Source organism: Erinaceus europaeus, chromosome 4 (genome assembly GCF_950295315.1).
Source record: "Erinaceus europaeus chromosome 4, mEriEur2.1, whole genome shotgun sequence".
In the NCBI taxonomy this organism is placed as follows: Eukaryota; Metazoa; Chordata; class Mammalia; order Eulipotyphla; family Erinaceidae; genus Erinaceus; species Erinaceus europaeus.
Genome location: NC_080165.1, coordinates 65,931,899 through 65,948,811, shown reverse-complemented (window position 1 = coordinate 65,948,811; position 16,913 = coordinate 65,931,899). Strand labels below are relative to the sequence as shown.

The window sequence follows — 16,913 nt, the reverse complement described above, 5'->3', positions numbered from 1 at the left end:
ACACTTGAGCATCAGAACCAAGGGGAGGGTACCAGCTGGGTTTACAGGATTTGGATTGGAAGTAAGTGGGTGGGACTTCCTGGGGCTCATATTCGTGGTTAGTGGTGGGCCTGGATGGCTTAGGAGGAGTCCTCAGATGCGGCACATCCCTGGATGTTAGGAGAGGCCTTGAAGGGGAATGCAGAACGTGTACGAGAGAGAGTAGTGGAATTCCCAGGTGAGGGGGGTAGGATAGAGGCCTTGGGACATGGAGAGACACTGCTGCTGTCAGATCAGGGTAGGTTGGCGGAAGTTTTGGATCCTTAGACCTGGCAACCCAGTGGGAAGTCCTGGCTTGAAAGAGCCAGGCAAAGTTGCTCAGAGGCACATGGAGAAAAGGGTTTGCAGAAGGACAGCCAGCACTTATTAAAGCCCTAGGCTCTCACCACATAAGAAAAGGGATTTGGACAACTAGAATGCCCTTTGACAGATGACTGGATAAAAAAGTTATGAGGCATCTACTCAACAGAGTATTATGCAGCAATAAAAAAAAGATGATATTGTGTCCTTTGGGATAAAGTGGATTGGATTGGAGAAGATAATACTTAGTGAAGGACAACAACAGAATGGTTTCATTCATATGTGGAATATAGAGAACTGAACGTACAAATGTAAAAAATAAAAACCAAAATGTCAACCAATTTCAAAGACTGTGGGAAAACTATAGTGGTAATCTATGGGGATGGAGACACAGAACTTTGGTGACCAGAGTGGTAACAATTAAATAAGGGCGCGAGTCGGAAGGTAGCACAGCGGGTTAAGCGCATATGGCGCAAAGCACAAGGACCAGCGTAAGGATCCCAGTTTGAGCCCCCCGCTCCCCACCTGCGAGGGAGTCGCTTCGCAAGTGGTGAAACAGGTCTGAAGGTGTCTATCTTTCTCTCTCCCTCTCTGTCTTCCCCTCCTCTCTCCATTTCTCTCTGTCCTATCCAACAATGACAACAATAACTACAACAATAAAATAAAATAAAATAAAATAAAATAAAATAAAATAAAAACAAGGGCAACAAAATGGAATTAAAAAAAAGGGTGGGAGAGATAGCATAATGGTTATGCAAACAGACTCTCATGCCTGAGACTCCAAAGTTCCAAGTTCAATCCCCCGCACCACCAAAGCCAGAGCTGAGCAGTGCTCTGGTGTTTCTCTCTGTCTCTCTTTCCCTCTGTATCTCTCTAAAAATAAAATAAATAATAAAATAAAATAAAATAAAATAAAATAAAGGGGTTTGGGAGGCCATTGCTGGGGAGTCTGGTAGATCTCATATAACTTAGGGAATTCCATGGATTCCCCTATATTCATTGCAAAATTCCAGGGATCCTAAAGCTTTCTTCTCCTTCTCCTCCTCCTTCTTCCTCTTCCTCTTCCTCCTCCTCCTCCTCCTCCTCCTCCTCCTCCTCCTCCTCCTCTTCTTCTTCTTCTTCTTCTTATTCTTCTTCCTCTTCCTCTTCCTCCTCCTCCTCCTCCTCCTCCTCCTCCTCCTCCTCCTCCTCTTCTTCTTCTTCTTCTTCTTCTTCTTCTTCTTCTTCTTCTTCTTCTTCTTCTCCTCCTTCTTCTTCTTCTCCTTCTTGTTCTTCTCCTCCTCCTCCTCCTCCTCCTCCTCCTCTTCTTCTTCTTCTTCTTCTTCTTCTTCTCCTCCTTCTTCTTCTTCTCCTTCTTGTTCTTCTTCTCCTCCTCCTCCTCCTTCTCTCTCCTTATCTTCTTTCTTCTTGTTTTGATAGGACGGTGAGAAATTGAGAGGGAAGTGGTATAGAGAGGGAAAGAAAGACTGAGGGACACCTGCAGCACTGCTTCATGGCTTGTGAAGTTTCCCCTTAGTAGGTGGGACTGGAGGGCTTGAACTTGGATCCTTTCACATGGTAACATGTGCACTCAACTGACTGTGGCACTGCCCTCCTATGACTTTCATCTTTCCTCTCTCTCTTTCTCTCTCTCTTTTTTTTTTGTAAACAGGGTTATTGCTGGGGCTCAGTGCCTACACTATGAATCCACTGCTCCTGGAGGCCATTTTCCCCATTTTGTTGCCCTTGTTGTTGTTGTTATTGTTGTTGGATAGGATAGAGAGAAATTGAGAGAGGAGGGGAAGACAAAGAGGGGGAGAGAAAGACACCTGCAGAACTGCTTCACTACCTGTGAAGCAACTCCCCTGCAGGCGGGAAGCCAGGGGCTCGAACTGGGATACTTACTCTGGTCTTTTAACTTTGCACCGTGTGCTTAACCTGCTGAGCTACCGCCTGGCCCCTCCTCCTCCTCTCTTCCTCCTCCTTCTCCTTCTTTAAAATGATCTTTACTTATTGGACAAAGACAGCCATACATGGAGAGGGTAGGGAAGACAGAGAGGGAGAGAGAAAGAGAGATACCTGCAACATTGCTTCACCACTTGCAAAGCTTTCCCTCTGTAGGTGGGGACTGGAGGCTGGAACCTGGGTCCTTGAGCATTCTAACATGTATGCTCAACCAGCTCCCTGGCCCCTCTTTCACCCTCTTTCTACTTCCTTCTCTCTCTCCTCCTTATCTCCCATTCCTTCTTTCCTTCCCCTTCCTTCCTTCCTTCCTTCCTTCCTTCCTTCCTTCCTTTCTTTCTTTCTCTTTGTCATCAATGGGCTTTCACTGCTCTGGGCTAACTTTTTCCCCCTATTTTAAAAAATTTATTTACTTATAAAATGGAAACACTAACAAGACCATAGGATAAGAGGGGTATAATTCCCACCACCAGTGCTCCGTATCCCTTCTCCTTCCCTGATAGCTTTCCTATTATTTAACCCCCTGGGAGTATGGACCCAGGGTCATTATGGGGTGCAGAAGGTGGAAGGTCTGGCTTCTGTAATTGCTTCCTGGCTGAACATAGGCATTGATAGGTGGATCCACACTCCCAGCCTGTCTCTTTCTTTCCCTAGTGGGGCAGGGCTCTGAGGAAGCGGGGCTGCAGGACACATTGGTGGGGTCATCTCTCCAGGGAAGTCTGGTTGGCATCATGGTAGCATCTGGAACCTGATGGCTGAAAAAATTTTAACATATAAAGCCATACAAACCTTTCTTAAATAAAAAAAAAAATAAATAAAGCCATACAAACTGTTGATTAATCATGAACCTAAAGGCTCGAATATTGCAGATGAAGATTTGGGGTTGACATTTTTAAATAGATAAGGAAAAGCACCATAGCACTGAAGCTTACTCTGCTGTGGTGAGGGCCAAGCTCGAACCTTGATCTCAAACATGGCAATGCTGACATACTATTCAGGTGAGCTATTTTTGCAATTCCAACAACTTTCTTTTGTCTGCTTTTCCAAATCTATGGATCTCCCCACTCCAGGGAAGGTGGCACTCCTTCCCTCCCTCCTTCCCTTTCCCTCTACTCCAGAGTTGAATCTATCTGTCTCTGAGGATAGCAGGGGGAAATGGGAGCTGATCTGGCCCTAAGATACTAGACAGCAACTTTCAGTGTCAGGCTTGGGCAGCTCTCTAGTGTCCCCTCCGCCCCGTTCTGATTGGGCAGTAGGTGTTGGTAGCTAGAGCAGAAAATCCCCCAGTGGCTGGTTATATCAGTGCTTGACAGACCTGTTCCTGGCATTCTGCCTAGAGCCAGAGGACCTGACAAATCTATTTGGAGCCCTGAGTACAGGGTACAGGGTGGCAAAGAGGCCATCAGTATGGGGACTTTTTCTACTCTTGCTAAATAGGGAGACCTCTTCTGTGCCAGGTTAGTGAGTGCTCGGCCAACTCCAGACACCTTGGGCCACTTGAAGCTTGTAGCTAAGGAGCAGGGAGTACCAGAAGATGAGAACTAGAGGTCCAGAAGAGGTCAGATGTGGGGACAGGAAGAAAGGACACATGAGGGCTTAGGAAGGTGGCAGTGGGAGACTGTGGACATAACTTCCGGGGACATGAAGATGGGCAGAGTCCTGATAAGGTGGCACAAGAAAAAACAATATTTAATAGAAGCCAAGGACAGGCCTTTCTCCTATCCCCAGGGCCTTGCCTTGGACCTATGGTCACTCCAGACCAAAGAGAGAGCCATAGTCAGGTGCCAGAGTGGCATATACTGTGAATATGTCTTAAACACTTGCTGAATTATGAGGAGAGTGACTGAAGAAATAGCTCAACTGTTAAAGCATTGGGTTTGTATGTCTGAGGTTCCCAGTTAAATCCCTAGCACTGCATGTAGCAAAGTTGTGCTCCATCTTTTTCTCTCCTTGTCTCCGTCTCATGTGAACCACCCCTTCTTTTTTTGACCAGAGCACTGCTCAACTCTGGCTTATGGTAGTGCAGGGGACTGAACCTGGGACTTCAGAGCCTCAGGTGTGAGAGTCTCTTTGCATAACCATTATGCTATCTACCACTGCCCTGAAACCTATTTCTTTCTTCTTTCCTTTCTTTCTTTCTCTCTCTCTCTCTTTCTTTCTTTCTTTCTTTCTTTCTTTCTTTCTTTCTTTCTTTCTTGCTTTCTCTCCTTCTTTCTGCCTTATTTTATTAGTAATTTAATAATTATTGATAAGGTTGTGGGATAAGAGGGGTACAATTCCATACAATTCCCACCACCAGAGTTCTGTATCCCATCCCTTCCATTGGAAGGTTCCCTAGTCTTTATCCCTTTGGGAGTATGGACCCAAGATCTTTATGGGGTAAAGAAGGTGGGAAGTCTGGCTTCTGTAATTGCTTCTCTGCTGGACATGGATATTGACAGGTTGATCCATACCCCTAGCCTGCTGAAACCATATTTATTTATTTATTTATTTATTTATTTATTTATTTATTTATTTATTTATTCCCTTTTGTTGCCCTTGTTGTTTTATTGTTGTAGTTACTATTGTTGTCATCATTGTTGGATAGGACAGAGAGAAATAGAGAGAGGAGGGGAAGACAGAGAGGGGGAGAGAAAGATAGACACCTACAGACCTGCTTCACCGCCTGTGAAGCAACTTCCCTGCAGGTGGGGAGCCGGGGGTTTGAACCTGGATCCTTACACCAGTCCTTGTTCTTTGCGCCATGTGCACTTAACCTGCTGTGCTACCACCTGACTCCCTGAAACCATTTCTTACATGTAATCAATAAACTACATCTTTTTTTAAAAAAAAATATATTATGGAATAATACTCACCTCATCTTGGATGGAACTTGAAGGTATCATGTTAAGTGAGATAAGTCAGAAAGAGAAGGATGAATATGGGATGATCTCACTCATAGACAGATGTTGAAAAACAAGAAGAGAAGGGAAAACACTAAGCAGAACTTGGACTGGAGTTGGTGTATTGCACCAAAGTAAAAGGCTCTGGGGTTGGAGGGAGGGTTCAGGTCCTGGAACATGATGGCAGAGGAGGACCTAGTGGGGATTGAAATGTTATATGGAAAACTGGGAAATGTTACACATGTGAAAACTATTGTATTTTACCGTCGACTGTAAACCATTAATCCCCTAATCCAGGCAGCAACGTACCAGGCTAAGATCTCATAGTGCAAAGAACAAGGACCAGAGCAAGGATTCCAGTTTGAGGACCCTGCTTCCCACCTGCAGGGTGGGGGTGGGGGGCTCACTTCACAATCAGTGAAGTAGGATGCAGGTGTCTTTTTCTCCCCCTTTCTGTCTTCCCCTGCTTTCTCAATTTCTCTCTGTCCTATCCAGCAGAAGCAGCAGCAGCAACAACAATAACAACAATGGAAAAAGATGGTCTCCAGGAGCAGTGGATTCATAGTGCAGGTACAGAGCCCCAGCAATAATCCTGGAGGCAAAAAACAAACAAAGAAACAAACAAAACCCAAATAAACAACAAATGTGTGTGTGTGTGTGTGTGTGTGTGTGTGTGTATGCATGCCCCATTTGACCATAAAAGCCTCCAGATTTGCTTCAAGCAGCTCTGCCATCAATCAGTGCAGCCCAGCTCTGCTGCCTGCATCAGTGCTAAGGAGGCCACCTTCACTACCTCTGCCATTGCTGCCATCCCAGTTGCTGATCCCAGCAGCCACCAGGTGCCTGTAGTTATAACTGTACACCCCCTCTCCCAATGGCTTGAGGGTGCTAAGAACCACGGCCTAAATCAGACCACCACATGAACCACCAGTGCATATTCCAGTGATTCTCGGCAGCTTTGTGCCCTAAGGGAACCTTTGGCGAGGTTGGGTGGCATTGCTTGTCACAACTGGTGGATCACTGCTAGCATCTGGTGGGTAGAGGCCAGGAATGCTGCTAAACACTCTTCAGTGTATGGCCCCAGAGGTGGTACAGGGGTAGAACTCGGGACTTGAGTATGTGAAGTCCTGAGTTCAATCCCCAGCATGGCATATATCAGAGTAGTATTCTTGTTCTTACTCTCTCATCAGTCAGTCAGTCAATCTTGTAGCCTGGGAGGTGATGTGGTGGAGAAAATACTGGTCTTAAAAGGCATGAAGACCTCAGTTTAATCCCTGGCACTGTATGTACCAGACTGATGCTCTGGTTCTATCTCTTTATATATCATTAATAATTAAAATCTTTGAATTTTTTTAAAAGGACTGGGAAGACAGCATAATGGTTATGCAAAAAGGCTTTTATTCCTGAGGCTCCTAGGCCCTAGGTTCAATACACTACCATAAAACAGAGCTGAGCTCCTCTCTCTCTCTCTTTCTCTCTCTCGCTCTCTCTCTCTCACTCTCTCTCTCTCACTCTCTCTTGTTTTTTTCCTCTGTACCTCTCTCATTAAAATAAAATAGTTAACATTTTAATTAAATCTTGAGAAAAAACAACCCAGCAATGCATAGGACAGTTTCAAAACATCAGTTATCCCAAGATGGAGATAGAGAAATCTGCCTATGGATCCTATGGCCCCAACACTGCTTGTTTCTTTCTCTGGCCCTCACACCACAGCACTTCCAGCTCACCTTTGGTTCCTGGACAGGACTCAATTTTTGCCTCTCCACTTTACGGCACTTTGTTCTGCCTATCGGCAGCACCTTCTGGCCTCTACTGCTTGTATTAAAAAGTCAATAAGATGAAAAGTCCTGTATGGCCACCCTCCAGAGGAAAAACACCCAGGAACAACTGATACATGGTTCATGGGGTGTACCTGGGATGGAGGTCATGCTTGCTCAGGGCAGGGGGGCGGGACCTCAGCTGTTTCTCTGGGGTATAAAAGGGAGAAGGAGCGCTCAGACCTTCACTCCACTGTGACCACACAACTCGGAGTGGCTTTTCCTCTGCAGCAAGATGGGAATTGGCATCATGAAGTGGATGGTGGTGACCCTGGTCTGCCTCCAGCTCCTGGAGGCAAAAGTGGTCAAGTGAGTCTGAGCCTCTGCTAGGCAAGGGGTGGCCTGGCCGGGGTGGGGGTAGGGGGATGCTCTGTAAGCTGCAACTTTGGGATTTCTTCTCAGTTCATGGAAGGATCTTGAGTCAGTGTTATAAAGACTCAGAAGAGGCTGTTGTCACAAGCAACTGAGCCCAGCAGGTGACTCGGTTGATAAAGAGTTGGACTCTCAAGTGTGAGGTCCTGCGGTTGATCCCCAGCATTGCCAATATGATGTTCTGGTTCTCTCTTTTGCATGCCCTCTCTCTTCTCTCTCTCTCTAGTTAATAAATAAATATTTTAAAAGTATTTTATTTATTTTTATATTACTGAATAGACAGAAATCAAGAGTGAATGAGGAGAAAGAAAGAGAGAGAGAGAGTCCTGCATCATTGTTAAGCTTTCCTTTCTGCAGGTAGGAGACTGGGGGCTTGAACTTGGGTCCTTGCACATGGTAACATGTGCACTCAACCAAGTATACCACAGCCTAGCCCCAGTAAATATATCTTTAATAATTCTAAAAAGAGACTCAGAGGAGAAAAAGCTATAGTTTCTCCTTTCTGGAAACTTCTAATCATAGAGAAGTGCTGTCCTTCCTCCATCTGAGAAGAAAAGATGGACCTGAAACAGACAATAAAGGTGACAACTGCCCAAGCAGAGCCTGAATGATGGTTGGTTTCCTCCCACAAAAGGAATAATGATTTCTGGAGAGAGAGATATTTGCTAGAAATTTCCTTTGTCCCCATGTCTATTTGACAGGTGCCAAAAATCATCTAAGCAAAAGCACCATTAATCTAGTCAGTTTCCTGAGGTGTCAGGAGAAGAGGAGTGAGGTGGCAGGGGTCACAGGACATCTGGAAGGCTCCTGCCCCATCTGCTGTTAGGCCGTTAAAGAGTGATTCCTCTTGAAGAGTTTTCTTACTATGTGAAGCAATGCTACATGTATCTCTCTTTTTCTCTCCCTCCCTATCTCCCCCTTCCCTCTCAGTTTCTTCCTGTCTCTAGTCAAAAAATAAACAAGTAAAATTTAAAAATTCTATAGGATATTTGAGAGCACAAGACCAGGCTGGGAGTATGCAATCAACAGGGGTTGCTGATTTTTTTTTTTTTTTAACACAGGAGTAGGAGGTAGGTGGGTGGAGAGAAGTTTCATAACTCCAGGCTGATTTTATATATATATATATATATATATATATATATATATATATATATATAGAGAGAGAGAGAGAGAGAGAGAGAGAGAGAGACACAAAGATAGAGTGACAGAGAAAAATATATTGTAGCACCAAAGCTTCCTTTGGTATTGCAGGATACAGGCCTTGAACCTGGGGTGAGTGTCTGACAAAGTATTTCCTGAATCTGAGTAAGTCCTGAGAAGACTTTTGAGAAGAGAGGGCAAGAAGAAAAGAGAGAGAGAGAGAGAGAGAGAGAGAGAGAGAGAAGGAGAGAGATTCAGAAAATGAGACCTAGAGAATCTGGCAGAGACAGAGGCAGAGATGGGGACAGAAAGAGACATAAAGAACACATACCAGCAAAAGACAGAGGGACAGAGCAGCAGGGTTACTGAGGCATACCGTTAAAGACAGAGAGAGGTGAATAGAAATAACAAGACAGAAAGACATAGAAAAAGGAGAGTCTAGGGCTATCAGGGGCTTTGGGTATGGGAGGGAGAGAGGGCCTTGACCCAGAGCCTTCCTGCAGGGTCTCCCTGAAGAAGAGGAAGTCCATTCGCGAGACTATGAAGGAGAAGGGCTTGCTGGAAGGATTCCTGAAGACCCACAAGTATGACCCAGTCCAGAAGTACCACTTCAGTGATTTCAGTGTGGCCTACGAGCCCATGGCCTACATGGATGTGAGTCTGACCCTCTCTCTGCTCCTGGACTCTACTTACCCATCCTGTTGCCAAGCCTGACCTGTACCCTCTCTTTGCCCCTCCCACTTGGGCCCTGGAGGCTGCTCCCTTCTCTTAGACCTGCCTGTCTAGATTTGGTAGCTCTGAGATAACACTAGAGGGTCCCTGTTGACTGGGCACAGAGTCCACAGAGATCTCTGTGGTTGCCCTGGGCAGACATGGGTTCTGGTCTTTTGGTTCTGGGCCAGCGTGGAGGGAAGGCTTGGGTCCCTGCTCTAGGGGAGAGGGAGTGGAGGGTCTGTCTCTGTCTGCTCTGCCCAGGAGCAGGTGGTGGCAAATGGGCTCTGGAGCCTTCCACACTCACAGCGTGCCCCTTGGCCTCCTAGGCTGCCTACTTTGGTGAGATCAGCATTGGAACCCCACCTCAGAACTTCCTGGTCCTTTTCGATACTGGCTCCTCCAACCTGTGGGTGCCCTCTGTCTACTGCCAGAGCCAGGCTTGCAGTGAGTATGGGGGTAGGGCAGTGAGGGCACTGAGCAGAGCAGGCCACAGACACCCTCTGGGGAAGAACTGAGCTGCTTGGAGATTGCTCGGAGGATGGGGTGGACATTAGTCTTGGAGAAGAACAGGGGATTTGTTCATATGTAGCAGCTAAAGAAGATGGTCTTGAAGCCTTTGCCTGCTTCATTCTGTCTCCTCAGCTCATGTCTATAACATTTTTACCTATTTATTTATTACTTTATTGGGGGGGGTCAATGGTTTTACAGAACAGTTGTTGGCACATGGGTACAATTTCTCACTTCCCTGTGACAGGTGTTTAGAGAACATGCTCACCCCCAGCAAGGTCCTTTCCCCCCATCATGGACCAGTACCCCAAAGCTTTCTCTACCCATTTCCTACTCTCCTTCCTCAGAGTCCTTTGTTTTGGTGCCAACATTTTTTCCTATCTTCACTATTCCACGACTTACTAAGCCCTCACTAAGTATCTTCAAGGGATGAGGGAGAATGTGGACAGAGAACCTGTCCTGCAGGGGTCTCTGGACACAGGGGATATTCACATCCACTGGCTGCCCTGCTCCCTGTAACAGCCTCATGGCTTGAGACCTGAGACCTCTGGAGTAAAGGATCTCTCGTTGTCCTTTGTGGTCTCAGGATCCTACAGGTTCATCCACTGTTTTGTGTCTGCACTGACTGGGGGCCGGGTGGGGGCAGGTCTATGGAAACTTGCCCACAGGGAGTTCACAGTCCAAGGACAATTTCAAAGTTCTGTAAGTCTGAGGGGGCTAAGTTCCCCCTCAGGGGAACTTAAGGCCAGCTAGTTCCCGTGAGCCTTCTACTGCCAGCGACTGCCACTGGCACCCATCTATATCTGTGGCCAGGGGTGCTGAGGCCCCAGGATGTGAGACAGCGGGGAGTTCTTCAAGCCTAGAAATGGAGGTCTTCCTCCTCTACTTGGCCTGACTTCCCTGCTCCTCCTTCCTCCATAGCTGGTCACAACCGCTTCAACCCCAGCCAGTCCTCCACTTACTCCACCAATGGACAGACTTTCTCTCTGCAGTATGGCAGCGGCAGCCTCACTGGCTTCTTCGGCTATGACACTCTGACCGTGAGTACAGTGGGGGTGTTGCCCTGGGCTTGGAGCTGGACTCACTCACTTTTTTTCTTGTTGGTGGAGCTTCACTGCCCCAGGCTGACTTTGCCAACTAGGGAAAGGGGTGTGTGTGTGGGGAGAGAGAGAGAGAGAGAGAGAGAGAGAATGAAAGACACCACAACATCAAAACTTCTCCAGTGCCATGGGTACCAGGGCCAAACCTGGATCTTGCACATGGCAAAGCAGGCACCCTCCCAGCTGAACTATCTTGCTGATCCTTGGGACTCTTTTTTTTTTTTTAATTTCCTTTATTTATTTCTGATGAATGAGATATGCAGAGAGGAGGTACAGAGACAGAGAAGGACCAGAGTACACCTCAGCTCTGGCTTATTATAGTGGTGCTGGGAATTGAGCCTGGGACTTCCGAGCCTTAGGCATGAAAGTCCTTTTGGATAACCATTATACTGTCTTACCTATCCTTGGGATCTGGACTTTTTAAGATATTTTTTTAATATTTATTTATTTTCCCTTTTTGTTGCCTTTTTTATTATTGTTGTTATTGATGTCGTCATTATTAGGACAGAGAGAAATGGAGAGAGGGGAAGACAGAGAGGAGGAGAGAAAGATAGATACCTTCAGACCTGCTTCACTGCTTGTGAATCGACTCCCCTGCAGGTGGGGAGCTGGGGGCTCGAACTGGGATCCTACCGCCAGTCTTTGTGCTTTGCCCCATGTGCACTTAACCCAGTACACTACCAACCAACTCCCAGGATCTGGATTCTTAAGCAGGGCCAGCTTATTGAGAAGACCTATCTGGAGACCCTGGAAAAATACCGAGTGCTTTTGTGTACAGGACAGATAGTATGATAGGTCTCCTTCATTCATTCAATCTTACTCTCAGCCAGGGCCACTGTATATAGTCAGGTACTTCATCCATGATGAAGGAGTGACCCCCCCATCTTTTCCTTGACAGAGCTTAAAGCTTAAAGGATTCAGAGAAGAGAGAAATGTGTGGGTTACTGTAGCAGTTGAAGGAGGCTATTTTGAGGAGTAAACATCTCTTGCAAGCCTCCTTAGGAAGGAAGGGAGAAGGCCAGAGAGACAGCATAGTGTATGCAAAAGACCCTTATGCTTAAATTACTGATACCCCACATTCAGTCCCCAGTACCATCATAAGCCAGAGCTCAGCAGTGCTCTGGTAAAAACAAACAAACAACAACAAAAAGCTGGTGAGATAGCTCATTATACACCTATAATGAAATGAGATAGTGTGCTGCTTGGCCAAGTGCATGACCCAGATTTGAGCCTGGCTCCCTCTGCATTGAAGGAAGCTTTGGTGCTATGATCTCTTTCCCTCTTGCCTCTCCATATCTTTAAGGAAAAAACAATAATAAAGAAAAAGAAAAGGGATGAAGTTTGTAGCTAAGTGGTAAAGGTAGCACTTCACTTGATAGGTGGATTAGATTTCTGACATTGAATAAATAAATAAGCAAGCAAAATTGGGTTGGGAGATGGCTCAGTAGTAGAACTTATGTCTTGCATGTGTGAAGACCTGGGCTCAATTCCTTACATCTGACAAAATGACAGGGTGGAGCAGTCTATTGATCTTTTTCTCTCTTTAAAATAAAGGGGGTGGGTAGGGTGGTGATAACACTGATGAGGGGAGTCTGGAGAACAGTAACATGGGGGGGGTCTTTGAGGGCATCTGGAGGAGGTGGGTGGTATTTCACTAGTTCCCCTGCTGTCCTCCGTGTCCCCTCCAGGTCCAGAGCATCCAGGTCCCCAACCAGGAATTTGGTCTGAGTGAGAATGAGCCTGGCAGCAACTTCGTCTATGCTCAGTTTGATGGCATCATGGGCATGGCCTACCCTTCCCTGTCCATGGGTGGGGCCACCACAGCGCTGCAGGGCATGCTGCAGGAGGGTGCCCTCACCAGCCCTGTCTTCAGCTTCTACCTCAGCAAGTGAGGACCCACCCTGGCTGTCTGTGACTTCCAGTCTTCCTCCTCTGGCCCTGGAAACTGAGGCTCCTTGCTGGGATGTGGAGGCCTCCCAGCTGTCCCAGTGCCTTGCCTCCTGGGGTTGTGACTCCTTCTCTCCTATCTCTGCGTCTGTCCCCAGCCCATTCCCAACTGGCCTTTGCCTTTTCAGCCAGGATAGGATCTTCCCTTCTTGAGGCTGTACTGTTGATTCTCCATTCCTTTCTGATCTCCCTCCTTCCCAAAGCTCCACTTCTTTCCTTCAAGCCAAATGTTTTTCTACCTGGAGACCTCTTTGGAGTGCCATCTATTGCTTCATATCCTTTGATCTATTGTTGTTGATCCTGGAGTCTTCTAGTCTAGGTCCTCCATCAACTCCTAACAAGTTGCTCTCCTCACCACAAACACAAGCTAAGGCTGTGGGAGGGACGGGGAAGGGGCAGCATGTGAGGAGAACTTTCCTGCTTTCTTCTCCAGAATCAGACCCTTTCTAGAGATGTCAACCTCCACTATCTGGGACCTAATTTCTTGAATCTGACTTTCAACAATATTATCCCTGTTGCTTTGCTGACTTAGACCTCTGTTTACTGGATGAATCTGGGTTTAGCTTCTAGGAGCTCCACCCAGCTCTGTGGGAGGAGGGAGGCCTCTGACACCAGCAAGCCAGGTTCTTTCTTTGCTCTCCCCTCCACACAGGCCCTGGGGCACTCTATTACCAGCAGAAAAATAACAAGTTGGGCCTAGGGCAGGGCTCCCAGTGACACATTCCACTAGTCCCCAAGAGGAGGGGAGTAGAGACTGGAGTGTGTGTGTGTGTGTGTGTGTGTGCGCGTGTGCATGTGTGTGTGTGCGCGCGCGCACGTGTGTGCAGGGGTGGTGGTGGTGGGGGTTGGAGTGGAGGGCTGTGGGGGGGAGCAAGGGATCTAGCAGCTTCCCCCCACAGACAGAACTGAGGGACTGGAAATTCTCAGCCCCAGTCAGTAAGGCAGCTCACAGCCCCCAAATTGGTGTGGGGTGGGTGGGAGACACAGCTCTGTGCTTAGGAAGCCCCCTCCCCTTAGAGACAGAGTGGAAGCTCTTCCTCTCTGAAAGTCCTTCCACAGCCACCTTGACTCACCTTCTCATTCTCTTGCCTCCTGCAGCCAGCAGGGCTCCCAGAATGGAGGAGCCCTTATCTTCGGCGGTGTGGACAACAGCCTGTACACTGGGCAGATCTACTGGGCCCCCGTTACCCAGGAGCTCTACTGGCAGATTGGCATTGAGGAGTGAGTCTGTGCTGGGGCCCCAAGGGAGAGGCACCACCTTGGGGCACTGCATGTCATCCATACAGATCCAGGGACTGGGGGACTAGAGGAACTGGGGAGACTGGGGGCGCTGGGAAGGGACAGAAGGCCCCCAGGCCTATCTCCACAAAGCCACCACAGCTGTTCCCTGTTGGGGTATCAAGGCCCAGTAGAGTCTGGAGAAGAGGGGTGGAGTGGGGACAACATAAGAAGGGGTAGGGCAGGGCCAGGTGTTAGGGCAGCGGGTTAAGTGCACATGGCACAAAGTGCAAGGACCAGCATAAAGATCCCAGTTTGAGACCCCAGTTTCCCACCTGCAGGGTAGGTCACTTCACAAGCGGTGAAGCAGGTCTGCAGGTGTCTATCTTTCTCTCCCCCCTCTCTGTCTTCCCTTCCTCTCTCTATTTCTCTCTGTCCTATCCAAGAATGACAACAACAGCAATGATAACAATAATAACAACAACAAGGGCAACAAAATGGGAAAAACGGCCTCCAGGAGCAGTGAATTTGTAGTGCAGGCAATGAGCCCCAGCAATAATCCTGTAGGCAAAAAAAAAGGGGGGGGGGCCCACACATTACATACCCCATAGTCCAACACTGTGGGCTTACTTAGGAAACTAGGGTATGGAGAGGATGGCTAAATTTTCTCCAAGAATTTGCAAAGAACTAGTACAACATCAGTGCTTCTAGAACCTTCCTTGGGACTTTATACAGATTCCCGTGGTCGTTAGGGAATCTTGAAAGGACTGGCATGGTGTGTGGCAGGGGTGTGGACGGACCGACTTCTAAGGGGTCCTTGCCTTCCTAAGGGACACTCTGATTCCCTGCTATAGCTGACTGTCCCTCAGTGATGGGTAGACTCCAGCCCTCTCTGCTCGGAGCTGGGGGTGCTGAGCCACTCATATCCTCATTCAGGTTCCTCATCGGTGGCCAGGCTTCTGGCTGGTGCTCCCAGGGCTGCCAGGCCATCGTGGATACAGGCACCTCTCTGCTCACTGTGCCCCAGCAGTATATGAGTACTCTTCTGCAGGCCACCGGAGCCCAGCAGGACCAATACGGACAGGTGTGTGTGTGTGTGGGGGGGGTCCCATCCCCTATGGGAGCTTCCCCAGGCCGTGTGTGTGTGTGTGTGTGTGTGTGTGTGTGTGTGTGTGTGTGTGTGATGGTTGATGCTGGGGACCTGGAGGCTGATGGGAGGAGCTTGTGCTGATGGGACATGGAGGAGGCTGCCACTAGGCAGAATTTCCTCTAAGCTCCATTGAACTCTTCAGAAGAAATAGGTTAAACAGTGGCTGGTCTTTGGAGCAAGATGAGTATAGGTGGAATGCGGGGTGAGCAGGACCAGAGGGGCTGGGGTGATGGGGCTGGTGGATACCTTCAGCAGGAGATGAGGAACCTGGGCCCTTTCTCCTTTGCAGTTTGTTGTGAACTGTAACAGCATCCAGAACCTGCCCACCTTGACCTTCATCATCAATGGCGTGCAGTTCCCCCTGCCTCCCTCTGCTTACATCCTCAATGTAAGTCCTGGTCCCCAACAACCAAGAGGGTCTTGGTTGAGAGGTGAAGGGGGTGGCAAATCCAGAGAGGCTGGCTGTACCATTTTCCAGTCAACTTATAACCACTGACTCAAAAAACAAACAAACAAGCAAAACCCGTCTTTAGAACCGGGCTGTGAGACCTGACTTCCTGTGACTGTGAATCGATGGGGAGAGGCACTGACCTCTTTGTTGAGTACTTTCTAGGGTCAGCCACTGTGCATAGCACTCTGTTCACACCATCCCCTGACACTCTCCCTGGGTTTAGTCAGGGATCTAGCCATTTCTGTTTTACAAATGAAAACTTGACTATCCAATAAGTAATGAAATAAAAAAAAAATTAAAAGCTTAAGGGGCCGGGTGGTGGTGCAACTGATTGAGTGCATGTGTTACAAATGAAAACTTAGAGGTTCAGAGAAGTGAAGGGATCTGATCCAAGGCTACACCACTGGTCAGGGTAAAGTTTTTTTCCCCAAGTTAGTATTTTTCTTTTCTTTTCATATGATATAGCAGAAAGGCAGAGAGAGAGAGAGAGAGAGAGAGAGAGAGAGAGAGAGAGAGAGAGAGGGAGAGAGAGAGATTGAACTGAACCACAGCACTGAAGCTTCGTTTAACGTGGTAGGGCTGAGCATGGACTGGGTCAGGCATGTGCCAAAGCCTAAAGGCTGATCTGCTCCCAGCTGGGAGCAGGAGGGTGGCTAATGAGACACAGGACCCTGTTAGAGTCCACCTCAGCCATAGCCACCCATTCGAGAACCCACACAGTCCCCCCTACCAGATCCTGCTCTGGTGACCCAGTTGGCCTGTAAGCCCTCAGGGTCAGAGATGGGGCTCACTCCCCCTGGGAGCTCAGGGCTGAGCACTGCCCTGCCCACATGTGAGCTGATGACTGAGCATTGCCCTTCCATGTTCCATGCAGAACAATGGCTACTGCACCGTGGGAGTGGAGCCCACCTACCTGCCCTCCCAGAATGGCCAGCCCCTGTGGATCCTCGGGGATGTCTTCCTCAGGTCTTACTACTCCGTCTATGACATGGCCAACAATCGGGTGGGCTTTGCCACTGCTGCTTAGACTCCATGTCCAGATGTCTGGGCTCCCACCTTCTCTTCTCCTCTCCTACAGGGGCTTCTCTCTGTGCCGCTTCTCTGGCTTCAGCCTTCTTCTTCTATTGGACACTGCACTTTCCCTGATAATAAATAGCTCTTCCCTGCCTTGACCAGTCTGTTTTTATGTATTTATTTTTCTGGTGATGGGGTGTGGCCTGTGAGGTACCACCTGGTCCGTTGGGGAGGCTGAGCATCAGTGGAAACCTGTTGCTGCTAGAACACATGCTCCCCAAGTTATCAAGGTTGCTGGGAAGGCCACTGTGGATCCAAAAG

General features: G+C 48.1%; 1 protein-coding gene across 3 annotated transcripts; it reads left to right on the top strand.

The window, feature by feature from the left end:
• The first annotated feature begins 5,359 nt into the window (after positions 1-5,359).
• On the top strand, positions 5,360-16,750 carry PGC (progastricsin). Of its 3 annotated transcripts, none has more exons than XM_060189788.1 (9): positions 5,360-5,732; positions 8,995-9,145; positions 9,532-9,649; positions 10,634-10,752; positions 12,501-12,700; positions 13,858-13,980; positions 14,914-15,061; positions 15,417-15,515; positions 16,453-16,750. In XM_060189788.1, the coding sequence occupies exons 2-9, from the start codon at positions 9,032-9,034 to the stop codon at positions 16,603-16,605; spliced, it is 1,074 nt and encodes a 357-aa protein (XP_060045771.1). In that variant the 5' UTR covers positions 5,360-5,732; positions 8,995-9,031; the 3' UTR covers positions 16,606-16,750. The 3 variants fall into 3 exon arrangements, with proteins under 3 accessions (XP_060045771.1, XP_007529813.1, XP_060045772.1); XM_007529751.2 differs by lacking the exon at positions 5,360-5,732 and adding an exon at positions 7,023-7,288; XM_060189789.1 differs by lacking the exon at positions 5,360-5,732 and adding an exon at positions 8,547-8,623.
• Positions 16,751-16,913: the final 163 nt, after the last annotated feature.